Source organism: Uloborus diversus, chromosome 3 (genome assembly GCF_026930045.1).
Source record: "Uloborus diversus isolate 005 chromosome 3, Udiv.v.3.1, whole genome shotgun sequence".
Classification (NCBI taxonomy): Eukaryota; Metazoa; Arthropoda; class Arachnida; order Araneae; family Uloboridae; genus Uloborus; species Uloborus diversus.
Genome location: NC_072733.1, coordinates 119,961,357 through 119,986,577, shown reverse-complemented (window position 1 = coordinate 119,986,577; position 25,221 = coordinate 119,961,357). Strand labels below are relative to the sequence as shown.

The following is a 25,221-nucleotide window of genomic DNA, read 5'->3' as shown; positions in this document are numbered from 1 at the left end:
CAGCAGTCATCCAAAATTTTGATTTATAAACTACAGGGAGTTTCTTCACGTTCTTAAAGCACCTGGGCTTATTCGATTTTCCAATAACCAACAACTTTCGTTTTTCAGAGTCAGTCATGTTAGCACAAACAAGAATGGCTGGAGTGTTTTCCGCCGACACATTTTTCACATTTTAACTTCAATGTTTGATTTGGAGTCAGCTTATAAAATAAGCTCGCTTCGCCAGCGTTAATGATGTCCGGCTACACATTTTGCATCCAATCCTTCACATCAGAAGAGCACACACTTGCAGCTTCACCCACAACATTTCCACTTGTTATGTTGTGCCGTTTCTTGAATCTATCCAACCACCCGTTAGAACAGACAAAACCTTTTTCATTAAAATGTTCGGCAAATTCATTTGCCTTTGCCTGCCGAGTTATCGGCACAAATAGTCTTCCAAATAGTGGCTACAGTAGATTTTGAGAGCGAAAATGTTTTGCAAAGTGAGGATTGGGTTTCGCCACTTTCTAATTAGCGAATTAATTGCACTTTTTCTTCAACAGAAAATGCTTTGCGTTTATTTCCACTGGCCATGATTTCTACCTAGTTCACACGATTATCCGCAGTGGAAAGGAAATTAAAAATCAGAGCAAACGCACGAGTGACCAATGAGCTTGTCTTCTGACTAAAACCAGTTGAGAAAATTGAGGGAACTTGAAAACCGGCTAGCCTCCCCCCACCCCCACCCCTGAAGAAGCAGCTGCTCTTGCAAGGAACAATAAAGGATGAATGTGGTTTGGACTGGGGATTTCCTAGAAAAAGGGGTGAGCATTGTAGAAGATGGAGTTTGCTGAAAGAACAAATGCTAAAGAATTTCATTTGGGCATGTGCAAAGAAGAACTTAAAAATTCAGACCTTTTAGGATCGTTATAGCCGATTTTTTCGTGTTTCTGGATCGTTATAAGCATATGGAATTGTATTAATGACATAGGGCTTCAGTTCGGACCAATTAAAAGGTTCGCTACAACCGAGGGATCGCTATATCCCGGGTTCGCTATAGAAGGGTTCGACTGTATATTCTCTAGTTTTGCTGTAGTGATCTAGTGTTTAACTACTTTCTGTAGTTTGCATCCATTACCAGTGGTGCTATGTTGCTGTATAATTTTTTTTCTTTGGAAATATTTGGCCTCCTTAAATAGTTCCTTATCATTTTTACAATCTATAGTTATTCATGTTTTCAGATGTCCCTAAATTAACCTCTGATGATTTAATTCCATTGCTGGTCAGTGTGATAGTGCAAGCCAGGCCTCAGTATTTAGCTACAAACTTATACTATATTCAGAACTTCTGCTGGGAAATTCCATCAATTGACAAATACAGGTAAAATCCTGCATATTAAACATTTTTATTTTCATCATTTTTTTCTCTTTACTACATATGTGATTCGAGACTACTGACAAAATATGGTCTGTTGTATTTGAATTATTTCCTTCTTCCTTCCGACTCAATGTGAGTAATAATTGGACACCTGCAAAATAAGTTAAATGTAAACTTGAAAAAATATAGCAGATGTCATATTAAAAAGACAATGCGTTCTTCATAGTAATACAGAATGCGAGCGATGTTCTTTATGTGGAAAGAAAAAAAATTAGATCCAAAATGATACTTAAATCAGCTGAATTGATCAAAAGAAATAAATAAACTAGGGATAGTTTTTTAAATTCATACTAAAAGGTGACTCTAAACATTGATCAAAAATCGAAGTTTTGAAAAAATTCTTCAAAATTAAATTTTATCCAAAAAATCTGAAAAAAAAAATAATAAAGAGTTAATCTCAGTTATTTATTTTAAAAAAGAAAAGATAAACATCTAAGATATGGTAGCTAACACTGAATGAATTGATGTAAAATGAACCTGTTTAGTTAGCAATGAATATAAATTGTTTTTCTCGTACAAGACAAATATTATAGAACTAGAGATCTTTTAGTCTATTAAGTGTATGCACACTGCATTTTTAGAAGTATGCATACTGCATTTTTAGAAGTATGCATATTGCATTTTTAGAAGTATGCACACTGCATTTTTAGAAGTATGCACACTGCATTTTTGCAGCAATGTCGCTCTCCACCCAAAAAAAAAAATGTATTTTTGTATCATTGTGATAATTCTATTATAGCAATTTTTATAATACTTATTTTTCTTTCAGTTATGGCTTAGTTACATTTCAAGCTGCTAAAGAATTCTTAAGGAGCAGTGAGTTTGAGTTTCTTAAGCCTTCAACAAGAAAGATTAAAAAAGAGGTATTTTACTTGAGTGAAATTTAAGAAAAAAATTATGCTTTGTCTAATTTTCAACCAGATATAATTTTAAAATTAAGGAAAGTTATATGGTAATGTGTATGTTAAGTTTAAAAATCTTATTAGAAAGAAGAATGTTTTGAATGTTCATAACCAGAGTCATGTTGAATTTCAGAAACTAGAATTTCAACTACCTAGCTGACTCCCATGAACCATTTGCATTTGATAGCTGGAATTTAAAAATCCTGTTTTTAAGGGTAATTTTTTGGAAACTAGACCAAATATCCTTTTGTTTTTTGTTGATAGTGGAGAAAAAACTAAAATGATATCTTACTTACAAATTTTGATGAAGTATTAAAAGAAGCTATGATGTACCCTTAAAATACATCCCTGAGATGATATATGCTGCTGCATTTGTTTTATCATGCTAAAACAAAAATTTTCTTTTCTGATTTTAATGCAGTAGCATCAGCTCCCAATGAATTAAAGTTATATATTCATAGAAATTCAGCTCAGAATTCAGGTGACGAAAATTAGTCTATCAAAGACTATGTGTTCTTGCCCATGAGAGGATTAATCTCATGACCTTCATGTTATTTACAGGAGGCTCTTATCAAACAGAATAGGGCTCATAAGCATCTATTTCAAGATGCTATGAACTAAACCAATACCTAATATTGCATGAAATAAATTGAAATTGATGCCTGTATTTTGTTAAATGTTTCTTTAAAACATTATTCTGCCATCATGTCAAAATTAATATTTATTTTTCCTGTTTTTAAAAGCAACAGAATGTCTTTTCAGAATCCTGCACTACTTTAGATCATATATTCATGAAAATTTAGATCAGAGTTCTGCTGAAAAAAGTCAGTTATTAAAATGACATTTTTTCTCCCATTGATATTAAAACTCACGATTTGCCCAATATTAGCATGATGCTGTAGCCAACTAAATCAATTGGGCCTACATTTGGGGCTGCTACACATTAAAGCAATGCATAGTAAATGGCAAATCACTTATGACAAAGTAGCCAAAATGTGAATTATCTGTTTATTTTTCACCGAAAATGTTGAAACAAGTCTTTAAATTTATGTCTTTCTAACAAAATTTGATAAAATATTCAGGAAGTTATGGTGTTCCTATATAAAAACATCTTTAAGAATATATATGATTTTTATATTTAAAAAAGAACTTGCTGATTTTTTATTTGGTACAATCATTTCATTATTATTATTTTCCAAACTTTGCTAAGAATATGCAAATCATACTTATCTATTATTTTGCTCCTTAACTTCTGTATTATGATTTCAAACAGATACTTTTTAAATAGCTAATGTAAGAGAACACTGCCTCAGTCAGAATTGACCTTTGAGGAGGGGGGAGTCTGGTCATAACAGTCGTTACATGCACAGTCAACTCTCGATAACTCGAAATCCAAAGGGACCAACTAAAATGTTTGAGTTATTGGTAGTTCAAGTTATGAGAAGTTTCCACAACAGTCTCAGAAGTTTGGGACCCAATAAAAACTTTGAGATAAAGGTATATTCCAGTTATAAGCTTCGAGTTATCAAGAATCGACTGTATAATGCTCAGTCCATTTGCAAAAATATTTTTATGCACAATTTGATATTTGAAGAAGAATTTTAAATTTTGGCTTTCAGTTTTTGTTAATTTATACATAAAAATAATTATGTATCATAATATAAAGTATTAAGTTTATATTATGATGCATTATGTTTTCTTACATGCAAGTATATACACTTAAAAACCAAAGTTTGAAATTCCAGGAATAAAGTGCAAATATAAATGTAAAAATGTGACACCCATGTAAGTGGAGTGGGTATTCGTAGGGTCCAATCCTGAGGGCTAGATCACTTGGGCAAGTGAAAAAAATACCTTACCAAAGTGTTCTTTCATAATGAGAATCATTCAAAAACTATGCTGCATTGAAGTTTTCTATAAACTCTGAAAAAAAAAAAAAATGTTTGGTTCCTAACTTATTTTTTTTCCTGGCTCCTAAGATTTGCAATTTTTGTTGGTCTCTGTGCATTACAATTGACAATATGTGGCTAAAACAAAGATTCTGATTGGGTTGCTGCATTATTCTAACAATGCTTCCCTGAAAATACCATGATTTTGCAATGAATTTAGGACCTAAAACTCAATGTTTAGTTTTGAGTGGTGTCACTTCATCTCAATTATTTTTCAAAACCATGTAAGTTGTATTGCTGTACGGGTGATTCTCCAAAAGCTGGACATTTTCCAATCGCAAATTCTTTTAAAATAAAAATGCTTAAAAAAATCTTTAAAAAATCTCATTCTTCATTTGTTAAATTTAACTATTTTTGATTAAAGGGGATATCACACGAGAAAAATTACAGGAAATGGCAATCACAATAGCAACTGTCAACGCTATCTGGAACTGGTTTTTCGTACGGGAAGTTGTCTACAGGGTTGCTGCCGGTTTCGCGGACGGTTGCTCGATTTTTTTCACAATGGAGGCTACCATTTTTTAGTTTACATCCATGTGCTTGCGCTTATTCATCGCTTTTCGTCAATTCCGCATTTGGTTATCACACTGCGTCACTTTAATTTGACACTTATGGATGAAATTAGTAATTAAATACTTAATGCAGCTCTTGCAGCTTTAATTGTATGTGGATTTGTGAAAAGATGGCAAAAAACAGGGAAATGATCAAGGCAATGATTTCAGAGCTAAAGCATCAATTATTATTTCATGCAGTCTCCAAAGCTCCTCCTGTTAAATTCATATTTGAGTTTTAACATTAATTTGCAGAACTTATGATGAAAATTTCAGAAAAACAGAAAAATTTTAGAACTCTTAGTTGAATGATTGATTTAAAGTGATACTCTTTTTGCATTTAAAGAAGACATACAGAATATATGACTTCTCTAGGCTTATTTTTCCCCATAACTACTAAATAAAATCTTAATATTAGATAGGAATTATTAGTCACTTATTGACAGGTAAGAAGAAATTTTAATTCTAACAAATTATACCTGAATACATAGCAAAAAACAAACATGAAAAATTCAAAAACAAAATGCCAGCAAACTCTGATCAATAGGTCTTTCATAGTTATTTTTTTAAACTTCAATTTCATAAATATATTGGAGATGTGCTAACACTTTAACCTACACAAATATAACGCCACTAGATACATATTGCGCACAGAAAAATGTGTGGCCGAGTTTATTAAAATAGTTCCAGATATTTAAAAATAAAATGACTCTTTAAAAAATGTGATGAAGCGCAAAAAAGCCAGTATTATTTAATGTACAGTTTTGTAACTTTTTAAAAACATTCTTTTAGTCGACTAATAAAATCATTAAAATTTCAGTACGCGTAAATAACTGGGATTGCAGACTGAACTCTCATAATTTGAGCTGCAAAACTGTTGAACACAATCTGAACCTTGCCTAGTAACATTAAAAAGTTGAGAAAATTAAAACTTCTCATAATATTCTAGATTTCTATTGTACAATAAATGTTTGCTCTACATGCTACTATACACCATTCTGTATAGAATGATGGAAATTTCATTTTATTGTAAAAAAATTAATATAATAAATACTATTATCAGAGTAATAAATTTAAAAAAAAAAACTGTAGGGGAATGTAGGGCAAAGTGAAATAGTTAACTTACTTTTTTCAAAATGAACAAATTAGAAATTCCTTCTGAAAATTACGGTACAGAAAGGAAGGAAAATATGTTTTGCATTAAAACTCGCATTGAATAAGTATTTTTTATTTTTGTTGTTAGTTTGCCTCAAAAAAAAAAGGTGGTAATTATTCATCTTTTTTTTCCATGGGGCATAGTGAAAAATTAAATATTTTTCTAATGAAAGTTTTTTCACTCTATCATTAAAGATATTTTTTGTCAAATAAGTGTGTAAATAAAAGAAAGAATGAATAAGTGAAAAGAAAATGAAGGAATAAACGAAAATAAATTAATGAATGAATAAAAAAAACGAATTATTAAGAAAATAAGTCAATAAATGAATAAATAAGGGAAGTATTGTAGAAGGAATGTAAACTAATTAATTAATAAATGAATACGTAAGTGACTTGATCAAAGACCGAATATGATGCGAACTATTTCACTTTGCCCCGCATGGACATGCTTAACTATAGACAAGCATTTATAATACAAATAAGCTTAATACTGAGCAAATAAATAAACACTGCATTGAATATTAGTAGGTCTCAATCAATATTTCAAATCTTAATAAAAATAACTTTATCATTTAATAATGCCAAACATATTTTTTGATATCTAGACAAAATATACAATGTGCGTATCATTTTTTTAAAATTCTTTGTATTATCATATTTTTTGATTATTAGAAGGATTTTTTTTTCCTTAACTGGAATAGAGTACACGTATTACTACACAGTCAAAATATTACTAAATAAGTGGCGCTAAAAGTACAGTAAATATTTCACGATTTCACATTCCCCTACATTTCAAGTATTTTTAAATGGTACATACTGTATGTACCCATCAGTTTGAATTTTAAAAAAAAGTACAGCTTCAATGCTATGATTTTTAAAAAGGAATTTCACTTAACTTTTTCAAGGAAAAAATTTATTGTCATTGTTCAAGTATCAGAATGGGGTGGTTTCCTCCAGTCAAAAGTAGTACTTTTAGTCACTGAAATTGATAGAATAAGCAAAAAAAAAAAAAAAAACTTGGATCCAGAAAATACTTTCATTTTCCCAACTTTTATTTTTTAATTAATTTTTTTAAACGTCTGAATTTTCAAACAAGGCGTGGTCTTGATGACGTCACAAATGATGCACTTTGCCGCATCTTTTACCAGGTTTCCAGGTTGTGATAATCAAGAAGCGAATTAAAATTGCGCTATTCGCTTGCTGTCAACCCTATCGGTACCAATACACGTGAGTAAAGATGCAAATTAAATATTTTGCTCTGCGAATGGCAACACGAAATGGCATTTCATCATTTGTGACGTCACACGGCAGAAATGTAAACATGAAAGCGCAACGATTTAAGTAATTTTTTAAAAATATTGAACAAAAACAAATTATTTAAAAAATGGTCAGATCCTATGTTTTTAAGCATGCTCTTTCAGAAAAAAATACTTTTAAAATTTTGGAAAGGACTCAATTGTAACATTTGTGCAAAACAATTTTCAAAAACCCAATGAAACAAAAAACACCAATATAAATTAAGAAATGCATTAAATTTGCACTGATGTTAATTAACATATAAGTAGCAATTTAAATTCAAAATCAGATGCAAAACGAAAGATTAAATGTCGCTCATCCGTTTTTTAAAGTTTAACTGAAAATTTTTGAAACATAAAATAAATAGAACAATAAAAAGGAATTCCCACATTTCTGTCGCCACTATTGCAAATGTATTTTACAGTGACGCTGTCTGATGTCACGAAATCCCAGCACCCTGATTGGTTCCATCGTAACTTGCCTAGAATTAAAGGCAATTTTTTTCTAGCATAGGAAAAAATTTGCCCCTATACGAGCAACTGCGAATTTCCATAGCACACGAAAATTTTGGAGTAATCATTTCTGGAAGTGAGTAGAAAAACCGGCTCCTATTGTGGTTGCGATGTCCTGTAATTTCCCTGGTGTGGTATCCCCTTAAAGTGTGCCCCAAAAGTTTAGAGACCGAAAAAGTTTCATGTTTTACAAGTTAAAAAGAGAAGAAACGAATTTAAAACAATTTATAATCATAAAAAATATCAGTACAGTATTAATACTTGATAAAAAATATTTACACAATCAGACTTTGTGATAAAAATTTAAACTTAAATTTTAATGTCCCAAAAGACAGACAAATCATTATTTTCCTTTAATATTCAAAAGTTTAAGCCATATTTTCTGATAACTTCAAAAACTCGATCAGGCATACTTCAAACAAGAGATTGAAGAACTTCTGACTTCAATGAAAACCAACTGAGTTCAATTTGCAGTCTAAAATCTTGAACTGTTGCAAACCACCTCCTATTAACATATAGGGTAGACCAACCAGTGAATGAACAGTTAAGCACTATTTCATTTTTTAAAAACCCTAGTAATTATAAATTCTATACTATACAGATTGTGATAGCTAAAACATTTTAATTGATCTATGTAAATTTCTCTAAAAACTCGCGGGAACATAAATGGTTCCGCTTCCGACTTTTTTAGGTGTTTAAAGAAAAAATGGCACAAAGACCCAGTGAATGAACACCTCAAACCAGTAAATGAACACAAATTGGTCCAGTGAATGAACATGATAAATTTTGATTCAAAAAGAAACTAAGTTTCTTTGAGATCTATCTATCTATCTATCTATCTATCTAACTACTATATCTATTTATCAATGTACTTATCTATTTTTCTATCTATCTATCTACTTATCTGTATCTAGCTATGTATATTTATCTATCTATCTATCTACTTATCTATCGATCTATTTATCTACTTATTTATCTATCTATATACTTATCTTTCGATCTATCTATCTACTTATCTATCTATATATATAACTACTATATCTATTTATCTATCTATCTATTTATTTATATAACTATCTATATCTATCTATCTATTTATATATCATATCTATCTATCTCTATGTCTATTTACCTATTTATCAATGTACTTATCTATTTTTCTATCTATCTATCTACTTATCTGTATCTAGCTATGTATATCTATCTATCTATCTATCTATATACTTATCTTTCGATCTATCTATCTACTTATTTATCTACTTATCTATCTATATATAACTACTATATCTATTTATCTATCTATTTATATAACTATTTATATCTATCTATCTACCTATATGCTCATCTATTGATCTATCTCTCTACATATCTATCTATTTATCTATCTACTTATCTCTATATATATCTACTTATCTGTCCACTTATCTATCTATGTATGTAACTATATATCTATCTACTTATCTATTTATCTATCTATCTACTTATCTATCTATATGTCCACTAATCTATATACTTATATACTTATCTATCTACTTATCGATCGATTTATCTACTTATTTCTCTACTTTTCTACTTATCTATATACTTATCTATACATCTATCTACTTATCTATCTGTCTATCTACCTAACTATCTACCTATTTATCTGTCTGTGCATCTAAATATCTACCAATCTATTACCGTTCCTCCTAATCAATCTATTTATTTATCTATCTACCTGCTTTTTTACCTGTCTATCTACCTATCTGTCTATCTATCTTATCAGCATATCTACCTATCTATATCTATCCACCAATCTATATCTAAAGGTCTATCTACCTGTCTATATATCTACCTACTATCTATCTCTATATCAGTCTCTCTACCTAGCTATCTATCTCTATATTAGTCTCTCTATCTACCTATCTATTTGTAACCACTACCTATCTATTTATCTATCAATAAATCTATCGATCTATCTATCTACTTACCTATTCTATCTCTATATTTATCTACCTATATATCTATTTACCTATTATTTTTTATATATCTATCTCTTTATCTTCCTCTATCTATTTATCTATCTATATACAAACATACATACATATCTACCTATCTATTCTCTCCCTTTGTATATATTTCTATTTCTCTATCTCTCGATCTATCTGTCTATCTATCAAGAGAGATAAAGATATAGAAAGATAGATGTAGGTAGGTAGGTTAATATACAGATAGAGATATAGATAGACAAAAGATAAAACTCAGTAAAAAGTGCATTGTTTACAAAGACAAAAATAAAGAAATTATAAAATATATAATGAAATCTTTACTAATAATAAAGCTGAAAGTCTCTCTGTCAGGATCTCAGTGACGCGCATAGCACCTAGACCGTTCGGCCGATTTTTATGAAATTTGGCACAAAGTTAGTTTGTAGCATGGGGGTTTGCACCTCGAAGCGATTTTTCGAAAATTCGATGCGGTTCTTTTTCTATTCCAATTTTAAGAACAAAAATATCATAAGATGGAGGAGTAAATTACGAAATTATCATAACGTGGAACCGTAACATGGGCACAAGCCAATTGGCGAGATACGAAATTATCATAACGTGGAACCGTAACATGAGTAAAAGCCAATTGGCAATAAAATTTACCATACATTATTTGTAAATATACAGGCGAACCAAAAGACCTTTTAATTTTTCTATTACGGGCAAAGCCGTGCGGGTACCACTAGTACATAAATAAATAAGCATATAAAACTATCTGCATTACAAATAAGTAAGAAAATTAAAATATCTCAAAGAAACTTCAAATTTCTTTTTAAATCAAAATAAATTTTGCCATTGTTCATTCACTGGGTTTTCGCAATTTTTCGAACCCAGTGACTGAACACCCCTCTACCTGAAAATCTACGCAATCTGCATTGACTGAAACAATTTAAATCCATAGCCTAAATATGTATACTTAATTTTTCTTTCGTAAAGTTAAAAAATAAAATTTATCAATAAAAATAATATTCCTCAAAATAATTGCTTGCGCGAAACCAGCCTTATTATTTTAAAAGAGAAAAACAACGATTCACGGCAGTAAAACTTTCACATTTTTTTCAGGAAAAAAATACGTATCCAAAGTAACCGATCAGGTGTCAGATAACTTAGAATATCAATAAAGAACACTTTTGTAGTGAATTTATTTAGAAAAAAAAATTTGGAAGCTTATTTTTTTTTTAAAAAATGACGCGCTGTTCATTCACTGGGTGGTGTTCACTCACTGGTCGGTCTACCCTACATCTTGAGCTAATATTCCCCAGAGGTTCGCATTGGGTTTAGGTCAGGACTAAAAGCTGGTCTGTCCATAAGAGTTACTTGCTTTTGTGTAAACCACATCATTGTAGAGTTAGACTCGCGAATGGAGCTGTTTGTTGTCTTGTTGGAATTACCATTGGTTCTCACCAAGCAATTTCCCAAATGGAAGTAACTATTCTTCGAGCGTTTTCCTATAATCTTCAGAACATTGACGCCCTTTCAAAAAAGATATACCAGTTCCATTAAAAAAGAATGCACCTCAAACCATGAGTGAATCTTCCCCTTGTTGTCTGCTGGAAAAAGTTTGGGGTTCCTTGCAAATATCGTGCCAGTAATATGCCCAATCATCAGGACCATCTAAATCGAATTTCTTTTCATCACTAAAAAGAACCCTTAACCATTCATTTGTTCCATTCATGGGATTTTGGGTCCACTGAACACGAGTATCTTTATGCAGTTTTGTAAACTTCGGCGAACGACGAATTTTGCGTTAGACAAGAAATGCAGTTGTCAGTGTACTATTGATTTTGATACTAGAAAGCTTACTTCTTTACAAACTGACCATTTTGACAGGCTATGGGTTGAAACTAATCTTTTCATCTCTCTGTCTTGTCGTTTAGTTATTTACTTCGTTCTCCCAGAACGAAAGTTTGCTTCAAACTATTATCTTTTGACAAAGTTTGGTAAATACCAGCCCTACTGCATCCACTTTTACTTGCAATATCCACTATTTCCCATCCATACACTTTCAGACAATAAATTTGCAAAATTTCCTTTTTAGACAACTGCACATTGCAGGACATCTTGGCAATCGTTCAGAAATGGAAGCGCAGGTTCGTTTTTATGTCAGAAAACTTTTACGTCATAAGTAAATGACCTTGTAGTATGCAAATTTTGAGTATCAATACTAAAATTAGGTTTTTCATCGATTGTCTTTATACTTTTTGGACAGCATTTTTTCGTTTATATTTTTTAATATTAGATCTAAGATCAATGAAAGTTGTTTGAGCGTTTTATCATTTTTATGTCATTATTTGTTATTTGCATAGCTTATTTCATCTTGCTTACTCGTATAGTTAGCCCGTGGTTTCAATAAAATGATTGTCTATAAACTTTTGGGGTGCACTTTATTAGAAATAATCCTTGTATTCAATTGGATGTATTACCAGTGTTTTAAAAATAATCCACTGAGGGGGACGTTTTTTGTAATAAAAACTGCAGACAAATCAGATTGACAAATACTCAAGGATTCCGAAATAGTCAGAAAAGACCGTATTGTCGTGCAGCAGACTCAAAATTCCTTCTTCTTACTTATTACTAGGCCATAAGACTATTGTTCTCCGGTGGATCCCAGGCCATTGTGGCTTAGGTGGCATTGAGCATGCTGAGGCATCAGTGAAGAGGGGTGTTGGTCTTTGGCAAATAACACACAGCAATATCCCATTTTGTGCATTAAAACAGCTCATCAAAATTTGTTTTGTTCCCAACATCACGAGGAACTGAGGTCTCGAAACACTTCAAAAAATTGGACTGTTCTGAAAAAATCCAACATATGTAGTTGGCCCTGCTGTGAGGAAGCTGCTATGTTTACACTTTCCATACACCATGACTACCTGGCTGGACACCTTTTTTAAATTGAGGCTGTGAGAAGCAAAGGAATGTAAGTGGACTATTTAAATTTTCGAGTAAATCACGTTTAAAATTCAGATCATAGGTAAGCTTTCGTTAATAAAAATTTCTAAATCATGCTGTACAGAAGCACCTACTAGGGCTACAAGTACTATCTCTTGCCCAAAGACAGAGGAGAGGCCCACCTACCATTTGTACTGGTTATCTCCAAATTTTTAATTTTTTCCACTTACATCCCTTTGCTTAACACTGCTTCAATTCATGTCTATGCGGATCAACACTGTACCCTTTACCGGGATCTCATCTTTATGAACAGCCACCATATTTCCTACTGTAGCCTTGGGACTTCCTCGGTTGAGCAGTGCAGGGAAACAATAAATCGAATGAAACAATCTTTTCTTTTTTCTGTTGTTTTTATTAAAGTTATTTTTGTTATCTTTGGTCAAGTTCTCTGCCATTTAAAATAAACAGATAAAAATAACTTATTCCCAGACTATAAGCATGACATAATAACCTTGAGACAAACTTAAAAATGATGTACCTTGGTTATTTGAATGCTAAAATAAATTAAAATAATATTTTTTTACACCTTTAAGTTTGCGGAATTTAGTGCTGCAAATCAAATTTGAAATGTTGATATAAAATTTAAAAATAATTTAAAGTACATCTAAGAAACTGGTTGGAGTAAACCTGGAGAGTGACTTCCTAGTTATTCAATAATTTTCTTTAAAAAAAAAAAGAGTTATTGTTTTAGCATGAACGGGGGGAAAAGTATTTCCAACAATTAAAAAAAGAAAAACTTTCTATGTTGAGCAATTCTTGTGCAATCCTTCTTGGACATGAAATTGTTTAGGTTTTGGAAAATCACCCATATGTCAATTAAAAGTAAATTTGAACTCATATAATTATAAAACATTAATCTAGCATTTCTTTTGTGCATAAATTTGGGGCATTTTTCATGTGTCATTAACATAATAAGGCCTTCATTGTTGTGCCTATTTCCTTATTGGAAACATTATTCTTCCGTTATGCATTGAAATATGACCTATTTTCAAACTCTTTAACTTAGGAGAACTTTTTCATTTGAGCTGTAACTATTATAATTGTTTTTGGTAACAGTTACAACACAACTCAAATGAGTAACTTCTGTTCATTTGAGTTGTTAATGAGTTACTGTTGCTCATTTTCTTATTGTTTTGTAACTGTTGTAATTTATTTTAAAAAATGTTTCTATTTTTATTAAAAGTTCTTTTTTTTTTCATTTTCTCCCCTTCATCATGATGTGTACGTTTGCTTTTTGTTCCTAATGTAGCTTTCTTTGGAGGAACTGATGGAAGTTACAGTAGAGATACAAAATAGTTCAAAGTCATCTGTTGAAAGAAAGTCTGCACAATGTCAATCTCCAATTGATCATCAACTAGAGAATGTAACAAAAATGATTGAAGCTTCAACAATGGAATTAGGTGAATGGAGCCATACTAAAGATTTCTATCATTTTATTTATTTAGTTATTCATATTGTGCATTGTTTCTATTGATTTCTACTATAATGTAGTTTTCCTGGTGAATTTCCTGTACCCTTTAATTATTCTTTTGGATTAGAAAAAGCCATTTAATACTGTACTTCAATGTAAGAGGTTTTGGAATGTTCTGTACCAAATGTTCTGTAGTGCAAAGTATCATCAAATTCGTCTCATTAAAAAGTTTGCGATATTTTCTATGCTGCTATTTTGAACATTTTTTCCGCAAGGGAACTGGTATTAAATACGGTGAATAGAGTTCACTGGAAAATACTGGGATGTGCCAGCTGCGCCGATCACCGAGCTTTGCAGACACCCGATTCCACGTTCACAATTTTCCGGCTGTAGTTCAATGTACACCCACTTTTTTCAGCATTTCTTCTTTGTAAGGTGATCCAGTTATGATGCATGTCTTTGGTTTCTTGCGACCATGATTGTTCTTTTTCTTTGCAAGTGTGGAAGTTGGAGATATTAAATATGGACTAAGTGCCCGGAAAAATAGCCTACATAATTTGCTTTGATTTGAGCTAGAAACCACTTATTCTACTGAATAACATAGAAGGATAGAAATTAGCTTGCACAAACTTCTAAAAGTGTTGAGTTCTTCAAAAGCAAGTTTTTTTTTTTTTGTAAAACAGCTCTCCACAAAGAATGTGTGTCAACAGACAAGGTTATTTGCTTACTACTCTTTTGTCCTGTCCGGTTGATCCATTCAGTACCATTCTTGCAGCTGCTCACAACCCTCTTCCCGTATTTAGATCCTAACCTGTTTTTGCACCACTTTCTCTATATTGATACTGCGTTGAAAATTTATTTACATACTTAGAATAGACATTGCATTTCACGCTAAATCTTACTCTCATCTCTATTTGTTGTAGAATGTAATTTTATTTATTATTTTAGGAGATACCTGCTATGTGAACAGGAATTCAAAAGTCGGAAGGGAGGAAAGTGTTGGGTAATTTCAAATTTCCTATTAACACATTAAATTATTCAATTTTCATTGATGTAGTGCTTAAGGTTTGCTGACAAGTCCAAAGAATTATATTAAAGTATGTAGCATTGTATGGCTGACAAATGTTATCAAAACAAGTTTGTTAAATGAATCAATTCAAGTATAATGGTTATGTCATATCATGGAAATATTTCTCTTCCTTTGGTTTTATCTTTTGGTTATTGCAGGGGTACCCACTAGGTAAGGCTGGTAGGAGAGACTGCACCATTTAAATTTTTAGTTTTAAATTGCCATTTTAGAGGATAGTATTTATTTTGAAGGGATGATTACTCCTGTTTATTGTGCATGTCACCTATTCTTTAAAGTCATGCTGTTATGTTGTTACATTTTAGGTACAGTTAGTAGCAATCAGTCAGATTCATTTTTTATGGCAGATTCAGTTAATACTGCACGGGATGCAAATGGGCGATTCTCAAAAAAATGTCCTGTGCGTAACACTAAGTTTTTTATTTTACTCAAGTAACTATTAATTAAATATGGACTTTTATGCTTTGATAGTATATTAAAGCATGTAATATTTCCCATCAGCATTATTTTTTGAAGGCTTTGGTAAGCAGGAAAAAATAAAAAACGTAGGCTTACACATGGGACATTTTTTCGTGAATCACCTAAATAGTGTCTTTCAATGGGTCTCCAAAAATTATGTGAGCATATTCTGAGTCTTTAAAAATATCTAGATGAGTTTACAGGAGTCTTTGCAGTAACAAAATTTTTTTAGCATTTAAATCATAAATAAGAAGGTTGATTGTATGTCATTGTTGAAAATTTGTGCATGCTTATCTTTGACTCTTGTAACAGTTGACGTTTCAAATGGAGAATTATTGTGAAAAAAAATACTGGTTGTCCTTCCCAAGTTCATGGCAGCTTTGACTGTGGCAAAAGATGAAGGCCTACGTTATTAATTTTTGAAAAATAGTATTATTGATTAGATCATGATTTTTAAGACACCGTATGAGTTATAATTATACTTAACCAAATACACAAAATAATATATATAACGTGCATAGTACTAGAATGGAATATTCAATTGGGTGAAAAATTTTATTTTTAATTCCATCCCCTTTTGGTTTACAGGGGTCTAAAAATGTCATTTTTCTCCATTTTCTGATCTTTGAGGAGCTGTAATTTATAAAGGGTAAACAAACACACAATTACAGCTATATTTTCTCATTAGTGTGACTCCAGTGATTAGTTTTTGCCATATTTCACTTTGTGTTTTTATCCCCTAAGCGAGTTATGACCCTTTGAAATGAGTAAAAATTTTACATTTGACCTTGAACTTTAACCTGTTGCCATTATTTTAATTATTAAGTTACAGCCATGTAACTCAGCATGTAAGACTATCATCTTATGCACTTTAACATCAAAGCGTAAAATTAACTGCCATAAGTGTAATTCAAATAGATTTTGGACAAAACGCAAAGGTCTAAAAGTCCCATTTTTGACTGCGAAAATCACTTTTGATGACCTCTAAAAAATCAAGGGTTAAGGTCAGAGAAAAAATAAAAGTGGTTTTAAACATCATTCATCTGCATCTTTTTGGGATATGAGTTTCAAAAAAATTAAAAATTGTCGAGCGCACTCATCCATTGAATCTGTATGGAATGACCCAAAGACAAAGTTGATGACATATTATTGTTTGTAAAAAGCGGAATTAAAAAAGATTACAGAGAATTCTCATAACTTGTAATAATATTTCCTGGTGAAGTCCCTCCTACAGGGATATGTTTTTGGCAACCTGGAGCTTATCCCTAAGCCAGATGGGTTGCAAAAGGAATTTATTGTTTGAAAATTTATATATTTAGGAAACAATTTAAATGGACCTTACATGAAGAGAAAGCCGTAAATACTGTTTTACAGTTAAATGTTGTATGAAGATATGGTTTTTCACAGCAATCCAATCTAGGCTCTTTTTTAAATAATATAATGTGTCTAAAAAACTAGCAGCGTACAAAATGATGACAAACATGCAGCAGAAGCAGTGATTGGGAAATTCATAAATCACTTATGGTATTTAGGGGATGAACTAGTAGCTTTGTCCGCATTGGATGAAGGAATTAACTTTGAAGATAGGAAAAGACTACTCCAAAACATTCTTGCTGATAAGGAAGATCTGATGACTGCATAAAAAAATTCAGATAACAACAACATCACAAAATACCCTGGGGCCTCATCGGGGGGGGGGGGGGCGGTTTCAATTTGATTGTTCAATTTGATTGAATTGTCCAGGTTCCAAATACAGTTTATGATAATGTTTTCTACACACACATATACAGGTAGTGAGCAAAATAATGGAAACACCTGTGAATAAGAGCGACCTTTTTGAATGCGCTTCGTAAGCAATAAAGAATAAAACTAGGTGTCTGATTTTTTTTTATAAAGAGCAATGAATGTATTCTGGTTGTATGTGGTGGCTTAGTTGAAGTTCTGGAAGGCTTGGATTTTTTTCAATCGTGCGAAATGTTGGACCTCTCAAATTTTAAAAGAGATCAAATTTTTGGAGCATGTATAGCTGGAGCAAGTGTAACTGAAACATCTCAACTTTTTGGTGTTTCTAGAGGTGCAGTATCTAAAGTCATGACAGCATACACACAATGGGATAAGACAAGCTCGGTAAAGCAAAATAGTGGGCGGAAAGAGAAGCTCAGTGAAAGAGGTCAACAGGTATTGAAGCGGATTGTAAGGTCCAAAAAGCAAACAACAGCAGCAAAAATGACCACAGAACGAAATCACCACTGATTTCACCAGTGTGAGTGATTACAGTTAGAAGGCACCTTTATAAACCAAACATTTACGGAAGAATAGCGATTCCCATAACACTTGTCACAAATGTTAATGCTAAACGTCGTTGGCAGTGGTGCCACACTCACGCACTTTGTAAGTGTGGCACCATGTATACAAATCCTGGTTAATTGATGAGTGGAAGAGAGTAACATGGTCTGACAAAACGTCTTTAGCACTTTTTCGTACTACAGGGCGGGCACGAGTTTGGAAGACACCAACTAAAGCGTATGATCGTGATTCTCTCCTTCCAACGGTCAAGCATGGGCTAGGATCTGTCATGATATGGGCAGTCAAGTCGTGGGTTTTTGCTGGACCAGTCATAACCCTAAAAAGAAGGATCACTGGGGAGAAGAATAGACGCATTTCAGCTGACCAGATCCATCCTATGATACAAACTTTGTTTCTTGAAGGAGATGGGAGTTTTCCAAGCTGATAGTGCTCCAATTCATGCAGCGAGACTTGTCCAATCGTGGTTTCATGAACACGAGGGTGAGTTTAAACATCTCTTGACCAGCACTCTGCCTTGACCAGCACTGTCACCTGACCTTATTATAACTGAACCGTTTATGGTCTATTTTCGAGCAATCGATATCTTCCACTAACGTCTCTCCCAGAGCTTTCACTATATCTCCATGAAGAATGGTACAAAATTCCTCTGAACACTATTCAACACTTTTATGAATAGATTTCTAGGCCACTAGAGGGCGCCTGTGATGCAGGGAGTGTTATTGCTGCTAATTTGATAAGTGTTTTTTTACTATAATTTTTCATTATTACTGTATAGTTTTAGGTTTTTTTACTTCAGTTTATCATGTAATTTAGTTTTATTGTGTTTTGGGGGCTCATTTTTGCTGTTATTGTATTCTTGAAGTGTTTTTGCATTTTTTGGAGCTAAGCCTAACATGTGGTGAGCTCCTGGTTTTTGATCTTGTGTGCTTTATTGGGTGTAGCAACTCTGTTTATTTACTGCTGTTTTTAGTATTTATTCGGTGTTTTTTTTTTGCATTTTTATCTTACTGTTTTGCCTTTTGGAACATATTCACTGAGTAGAAATGGGTGTTATATGCAATATGAAAGAGGTAAAGAGTGGGAAGGGGGACAGGTGGATCTCTTGTGATTTATGTCATATGTTCTGCCTGTATAAGGGGGAAAATGAGTCTATTTTTGAGGAGGATTATATTTGCACTAAATGTGCTGAACTCTCAGACTTATGACTTAAGATGCTAGTTTTGGAAGCCCAGTTAGCATTAGGGTGTAAGCCAGTTGTAGAGGGTATAAATGTTCCAGAGTTTCAGGGGGAAGTTTCAATTGAGGAGTTAGATTGGGAAACTAAGGGTGTAATTTTGGGGGACTCTATGGTAAGGGAGGTGGGTAACACAGTTGGGAGAGTAAAGCGTAAGGTGGCTAGGTGTTGTTTACCAGGGGCTCGGGTAAAAGACGTTAATATGGTTGCTGAAAAGAAGGGAGTATTGAATAAGGAGGACATGGTTACTTTGTGGGTGGGAACAAATGATGTAGGCCACAGTAAAAATGAGGAGTTTTCTAGGGAATGGGAATCCCTGTTGGATAAAGCAACCAGCTTTTCGACGAATGTCCAAGTGGTTGGTTTGCTTCCCAGGTATGGAGTGCATAGGAGCTGGCTAAATCAACGTGCGAGGTGTATGAACTTGCTACTGAAGTCAATTTGCGAAAAGCGCAGTATCAAGTTCATTGATGTATGGAGTCATTGTAAACGGGATTGGATTGCTAGGGATGGCCTGCATCTGAGCTCTACAGGGGTCAAAATGGTTAGTGGATTAATTTTAAGGGCTTCGGAGTCAAAAAACTAAGTTGGAATGGGGGGCATGGTTCAAGCATCAGGTATCGAGAGAATGAAATGTTTTTGGGTATTGCTAGAAATGGAAATAAAGTGACGAACAAGAGTAGTAATGTTAACAATTGTAATTTAGGAAATTTCAGGGTGTTAAATAAAAGCAACTTAGGCATGCTTAAAGTTTTCTATACCAATGCTCGCAGTATTAGGAACAAGATGGATGAATTGAATAGCATAGTTATGGATGAGAAATTGGATGTTATCGGAATTACAGAGACATGGGCTACCAAATCTGATGCAGAGTTATTACATATTGCTGGGTATAATTTATTCAGACAGGATAGAGTAGGTAAAAGAGGTGGTGGGGTTTTATTTTATGTTAGAGACAATTTTATTTGCAATGAATTTGTCATAAATGATAAGCCTACTGATATTGATATGGTTTGGCTGGAGTTGATGAGCAGTAAGGGCATAAAGCTACGCTTTGGAAACATTTATAGGTCACCTAATTCAAACCAGGGACAAGATGAACAGATGTACCGTATTATTAGTGACATGTCCAGTAAGGGATCCGTTATCATAATGGGGGATTTCAATTTTCCGGGTATTGATTGGAATAATTTTTATCCTGGTAATGGCAACGAAGAGGAATTTTTAAAAGTAATTGGTGACTGTTTCTTAGATCAAGTTGTAACTCAGGGAACTCGAGAGGAGGCCATTTTGGATCTAGTTTTTTGCGACATAGGTAGTTTTGTTCAGGGGTTGAGTGTAGGGGAGCATATTGGAGATAGTGATCATAACACCATTAGGTTCCGGGTTAAATTTGAAGTGTGCAAAGATGATAATTTTAGGTTTGTGCCCAATTTCAGAAACACCGATTTTGTTGCACTTAGGCAGAGCTTGAAAGAGGTTTTTTCGTCAGGGTTGGAAAATAGCGACGTAGATCAGCAGTGGACGGAATTTAAGGATAAACTTGCTAAAACCGTTGGGGACTATGTTCCATTTAGGAGAAAAGGTGTTAGTACCAAAATTTGGCCCATGTGGTTCTCCAGGGAGACTAAAGAAGCTCTTAATTATAAGCAAGCCACTTTTCGTAAGTTTAAAGAAACTGGTCAGAGTGCGGAGAGGCTCCAGTATGGTAAGGCAAGGCGAAATTTTAAGTATTTGGTACGGATTCAGAAAAGGGAATTGGAGCAAAGGCTGGCAGATGACATTGATGGGAACCCTAAGAGGTTTTTTGCTTACGCTAATTCTGGGAAAGCTCGAAACAGTCAAATTGGGCCTTTGGTTGATGAGTATGGAAATTTAATCCAAAACGATAGGGATATTGCAAATGTTTTAAATAACTTTTTTTCCAGTGTGTTTAACGATAACTGTATCTCAACAGTTGACACTAACAAGACACAAGCAATTATACAGCTTGAGGATTTTGTATTTTCCAGGGAGGAGGTTTTATTTCATTTGAAAAAGATTAAAGCAACTAAAGCTCCGGGACCAGATAATATCTATCCAAAAATTTTAGTTGAATGTGCAGAGGAATTAGTGGATGTTATTTTGAAAATTTTCAATGCTTCTTATAACTCGGGGACGGTGCCAGAGGACTGGAAGCTGGCTAACATAACGCCACTCTTCAAGAAGGGGTCTAAAGGTATTGCTGGGAATTATAGACCTGTAAGTTTGACTTCGGTGATTTGTAAGATTTTCGAAACTTTGATCAAAATTAAGATCATGATGTTCTTAGAGACTAATAGTCTGTTGACTAGTTTGCAGTATGGTTTCAGGAAAGGTAAATCCTGTACTACTAATTTATTGCATTTCTACGACAAGGTTACCTCAGCTTTAGATAACAAAAAATGTGTGGATGTTGTTTATATTGATTTTCAAAAAGCTTTTGACAAGGTACCGCTGAGAAGAGCATGTTGCTCTTCTCAGCAAGTTAGCTGACATTGGAATAGGAGGAAAAACTTTACTTTGGGTTAGAAATTGGCTTACTGGTAGGAAGCAAAGAGTAGTTGTGAGAGGAAATCATTCTAATTGGAGTGATGTTTTAAGTGGGGTTCCTCAGGGATCAGTTTTCGGGCCTCTTTTGTTTATTATATTTATGAATGACATCAATGAAAATATTTCTGGAAGCATGAATTGTTTTGCTGACGATGTAAAAGTTATGGGGATTGTCGAAAATGAAGAACAAGTAAAACAGCTGCAAGAGGATTTAGATCATATTACTAAGTGGGCAGATAAATGGGGTATGGCAGTTAATGTAGGGAAATGTCAAGTGCTACACTTAGGTCATGGAAATAAGCATATGAGATATCGTTTACAGGGTTCAGTCATAAATCAGGCAGAAAATGTTATGGATCTGGGTGTCTTTATAAATCAGGACTTCAAGTTTAGTCAACAGTGCAGTATTGCTAGTAACAAAGCCAACAAAATGCTTGGGTTCATCAATAGATCTATTTCAAACAAATCTAAGAAAGTTCTTCTGCCTTTATATAGGAGTTTAGTAAGACCTCATTTGGAGTATGCTGTTCAGTTTTGGTCGCCTTATCTGAAGAAAGATATTTTTGTATTGGAAAGGGTTCAAAGAAGGGTAACTAAATTAGTAAGGGGACTCTCAGATTTAGATTATGATACCAGACTTAATAGGCTTAACATGTATAGCCTGGAGCAAAGGAGAGTCAGAGGGGACATGATTCAGTTATTTAAATTTATCAAAATGAAAGAAGTAAATGGATTAAATTTTTGCGGGGAAAGCAGGACAAGGGGTCATTGTTTTAAGCTATTTAAATCTCAGGCTAACTTGGAAATCAGGAAAAACTACTACTTTAGCAGGGTTGTGGGCACTTGGAATAGCTTACCGGAAGAGGCGGTAATGAGCAAGGGAGTGGATAGCTTTAAGAGGGCCATTGATCTTCATTGGGGACTAATTAATTGACTAGGACCAGCCTAGCTGGGCCCAGAGCCTGTTGCTGGTCGTCACATTTATTTATGTATTTGTATTTGAATCCAAGCTGTATTGCATGTCAAAGGTGATCCTACACCATACAAATAAAGAATTCTTTATAAACCTCAAGTGTTTCCATTATTTTGATAACTACCTGTATATATATATATATATATATATATATATATATATATATATATATATATATATATATATATGGTGCATGTGTGTGTATTTGTGAGAGTTATCAGTGTAACTTTTTCAAAACTTTGATAACCTGAAAAGTGGGCGCATGCCCACTTGTGACCCCCCCCCCCCCCCCCCCCGCTGCGCTTATGATTTTTGATTATATTGATAGGTATTGGGGACTTTTCGTGCAATTTAAATGCTACTTTTATGAGTATTGACTTGTTTTTCTACTTTTTTTTTCTTAATCATCTTGTTCCACTCTATGTATTATAGTTACTAGACTACTTTACTTTTTCTCTTTATGGTTTTATTCCACACAAACTATATATTTAACGTGGAGCACTATTTAAGTGGTAAATTGTCTATTTTGACTAAATTGCTCTTTAACAGTTAAGATAGCAACAAACTGCAGCAGTGGAATTGCTGAAGTTTGTTGCTATCTCAATAATATGCAGTGGAAATGCTGTATACAATATATTTTACCTAGATTTTTAACTTTCTTAAACAAAGTTAATTTTTACAAACAAATTTTATTAAAATTGAAAATAGTTATTTATGTGTGAGCAAAGGTTTTTTTTCCATTGATGTGTATTAAATATGTTTTTTTCAAAGCTTTTTAATGACACTACTGTCGTCTCAATAGCAAATTTTTGTGATCATATATTTGTGTTCGAGTTTAAGATTGATAACTCTGATTATTAAGTCCGCTCTTTTTCATAGTAATGAATTCTGTTTTTAGGGATTTTCTTTCCAGTTTGCGGCTGAACAGTCTTGGTCATACATATGGGAAGCAAACATAGATTTTTCTTTGAAAATAGAAATATGTATATAAATAATTTATGATTTGTGAGAATAAAATTATTTATCATTTTAGTTTTAGAATTTCTCTTTCACGTATGGTGTTCTCTGCTGAAATCCAGAAAGCTGGAAAACTTGGAATTAGCACGGGAAAATTGAAATGTATAAAAATTGTGATAAAATCTAGTGATTGAAAAAATCCTAACTGTTGTTTAAGTATTTCGACAAAGTAATTTCCAACAGTAAGCATGCAAGCTTACAGTAATTTAATGTTTAAATAGTTTATTTGAGCTGAAATCAATGAAATATTTTCCATTTCTTAGGAACAATAGTTGATATATTGCTCACTCCTATCAAAAATGTCATGCCTCAAAAATTAGCGATTTTGAATTGTTCCTTTTTTTAGTGGACAGTGGTGGGGCTAGCCGCAGTGGGACCCTTGTAATATAGCACCATCTTTTTATAAGGGGCCATGGCTCCTAGAGTCATGAATGGTACAGGACTCTGTCAGGTCGCACATTCATTCTCTATTGCCCTGTTGCCGCAATTGGTATGGGTGGCACAAACGTTTTCTTCCACTAAGTTAAAGGACCTTAAAAACATAAGAAAAAATTCACTAACCTCCAGTGGGTAAGTTGTATTGCAGGTTTTTTTTTTTTTAAACAGTAGGAGCAATTTGATGCGTTGCTTTCCCATTCAAAACTATTGTTCAGACAAAAATTGCATCTTATAAATAGTATGTTCTATACACTTCTTGTGTTTGAAAGTGCGAGAAAACATATGGTTATTTATTTATTTACTTTTGTTCTGGCATAATAAATTTGTAGCCTAATTATTCATTTTATTTTTCATCTAATCAGTTTAATTTTATTGCATTCTATTTTTTAGTTTATTTCACTTATAATAAACTAAAAAATTTTCATTCGTAACAATAATGAATTAGGTACTTATATCATTGTATCCCGGAAGCTCGCAACTTTCAGCATTGATCAAATGCATTTCTGCAACCACAAAACTGATGTCTGTGAATGCCTTCTGAATATTTGATGTGACAAAATTAATTTCGGCGATATCAAAATTTTAAAAAAAGAACGAATAGAATTAAAATTTTTTGAATGTTTGAATGCGTTTGGTTTTTTGACTTGCAAGTTTGGAATGACTAATGTATGTGTATAGAATAAATTTTTCGAACAAAATACTAAATACTATTCGTGCATATCCTTCTTTTAGCAAATTTTTTGAAAGCTATTTACTGTCTTCTTTGTATTGAAGAATAATTTAACAACTATCCATACATTCATAATTAAGAAGCACAATAGACTCCAAATGCAAAAATAATAGTTATTCTTACTGTTATATAATTTTAAAATATCAATTTAAACTGTATCTAGATTTTTAATTTTTCCCTGTTCTTAGAGTTTTTACTTGAGATTTGTCTTGTCTTAAGCCTTTAGATCAGTGT

General features: G+C 32.9%; 1 protein-coding gene across 2 annotated transcripts in view; it reads left to right on the top strand.

Annotated features, from left to right (window-relative positions):
- The window catches only part of LOC129218200 (putative uncharacterized protein DDB_G0284213), a 75,192-nt gene extending 51,372 nt beyond the window's left edge, over positions 1–23,820 (top strand). For both annotated transcript variants that reach the window (XM_054852416.1, XM_054852417.1), the window contains 5 exons: positions 1,224–1,362; positions 2,189–2,282; positions 14,010–14,160; positions 15,120–15,174; positions 23,701–23,820. In XM_054852416.1, the coding sequence (XP_054708391.1) occupies positions 1,224–1,362; positions 2,189–2,282; positions 14,010–14,160; positions 15,120–15,174; positions 23,701–23,761 (500 nt within the window). In that variant the 3' untranslated portion in view covers positions 23,762–23,820. The remainder of the gene's footprint in view (positions 1–1,223; positions 1,363–2,188; positions 2,283–14,009; positions 14,161–15,119; positions 15,175–23,700) is intronic.
- The last annotated feature ends 1,401 nt before the right edge of the window (positions 23,821–25,221 follow it).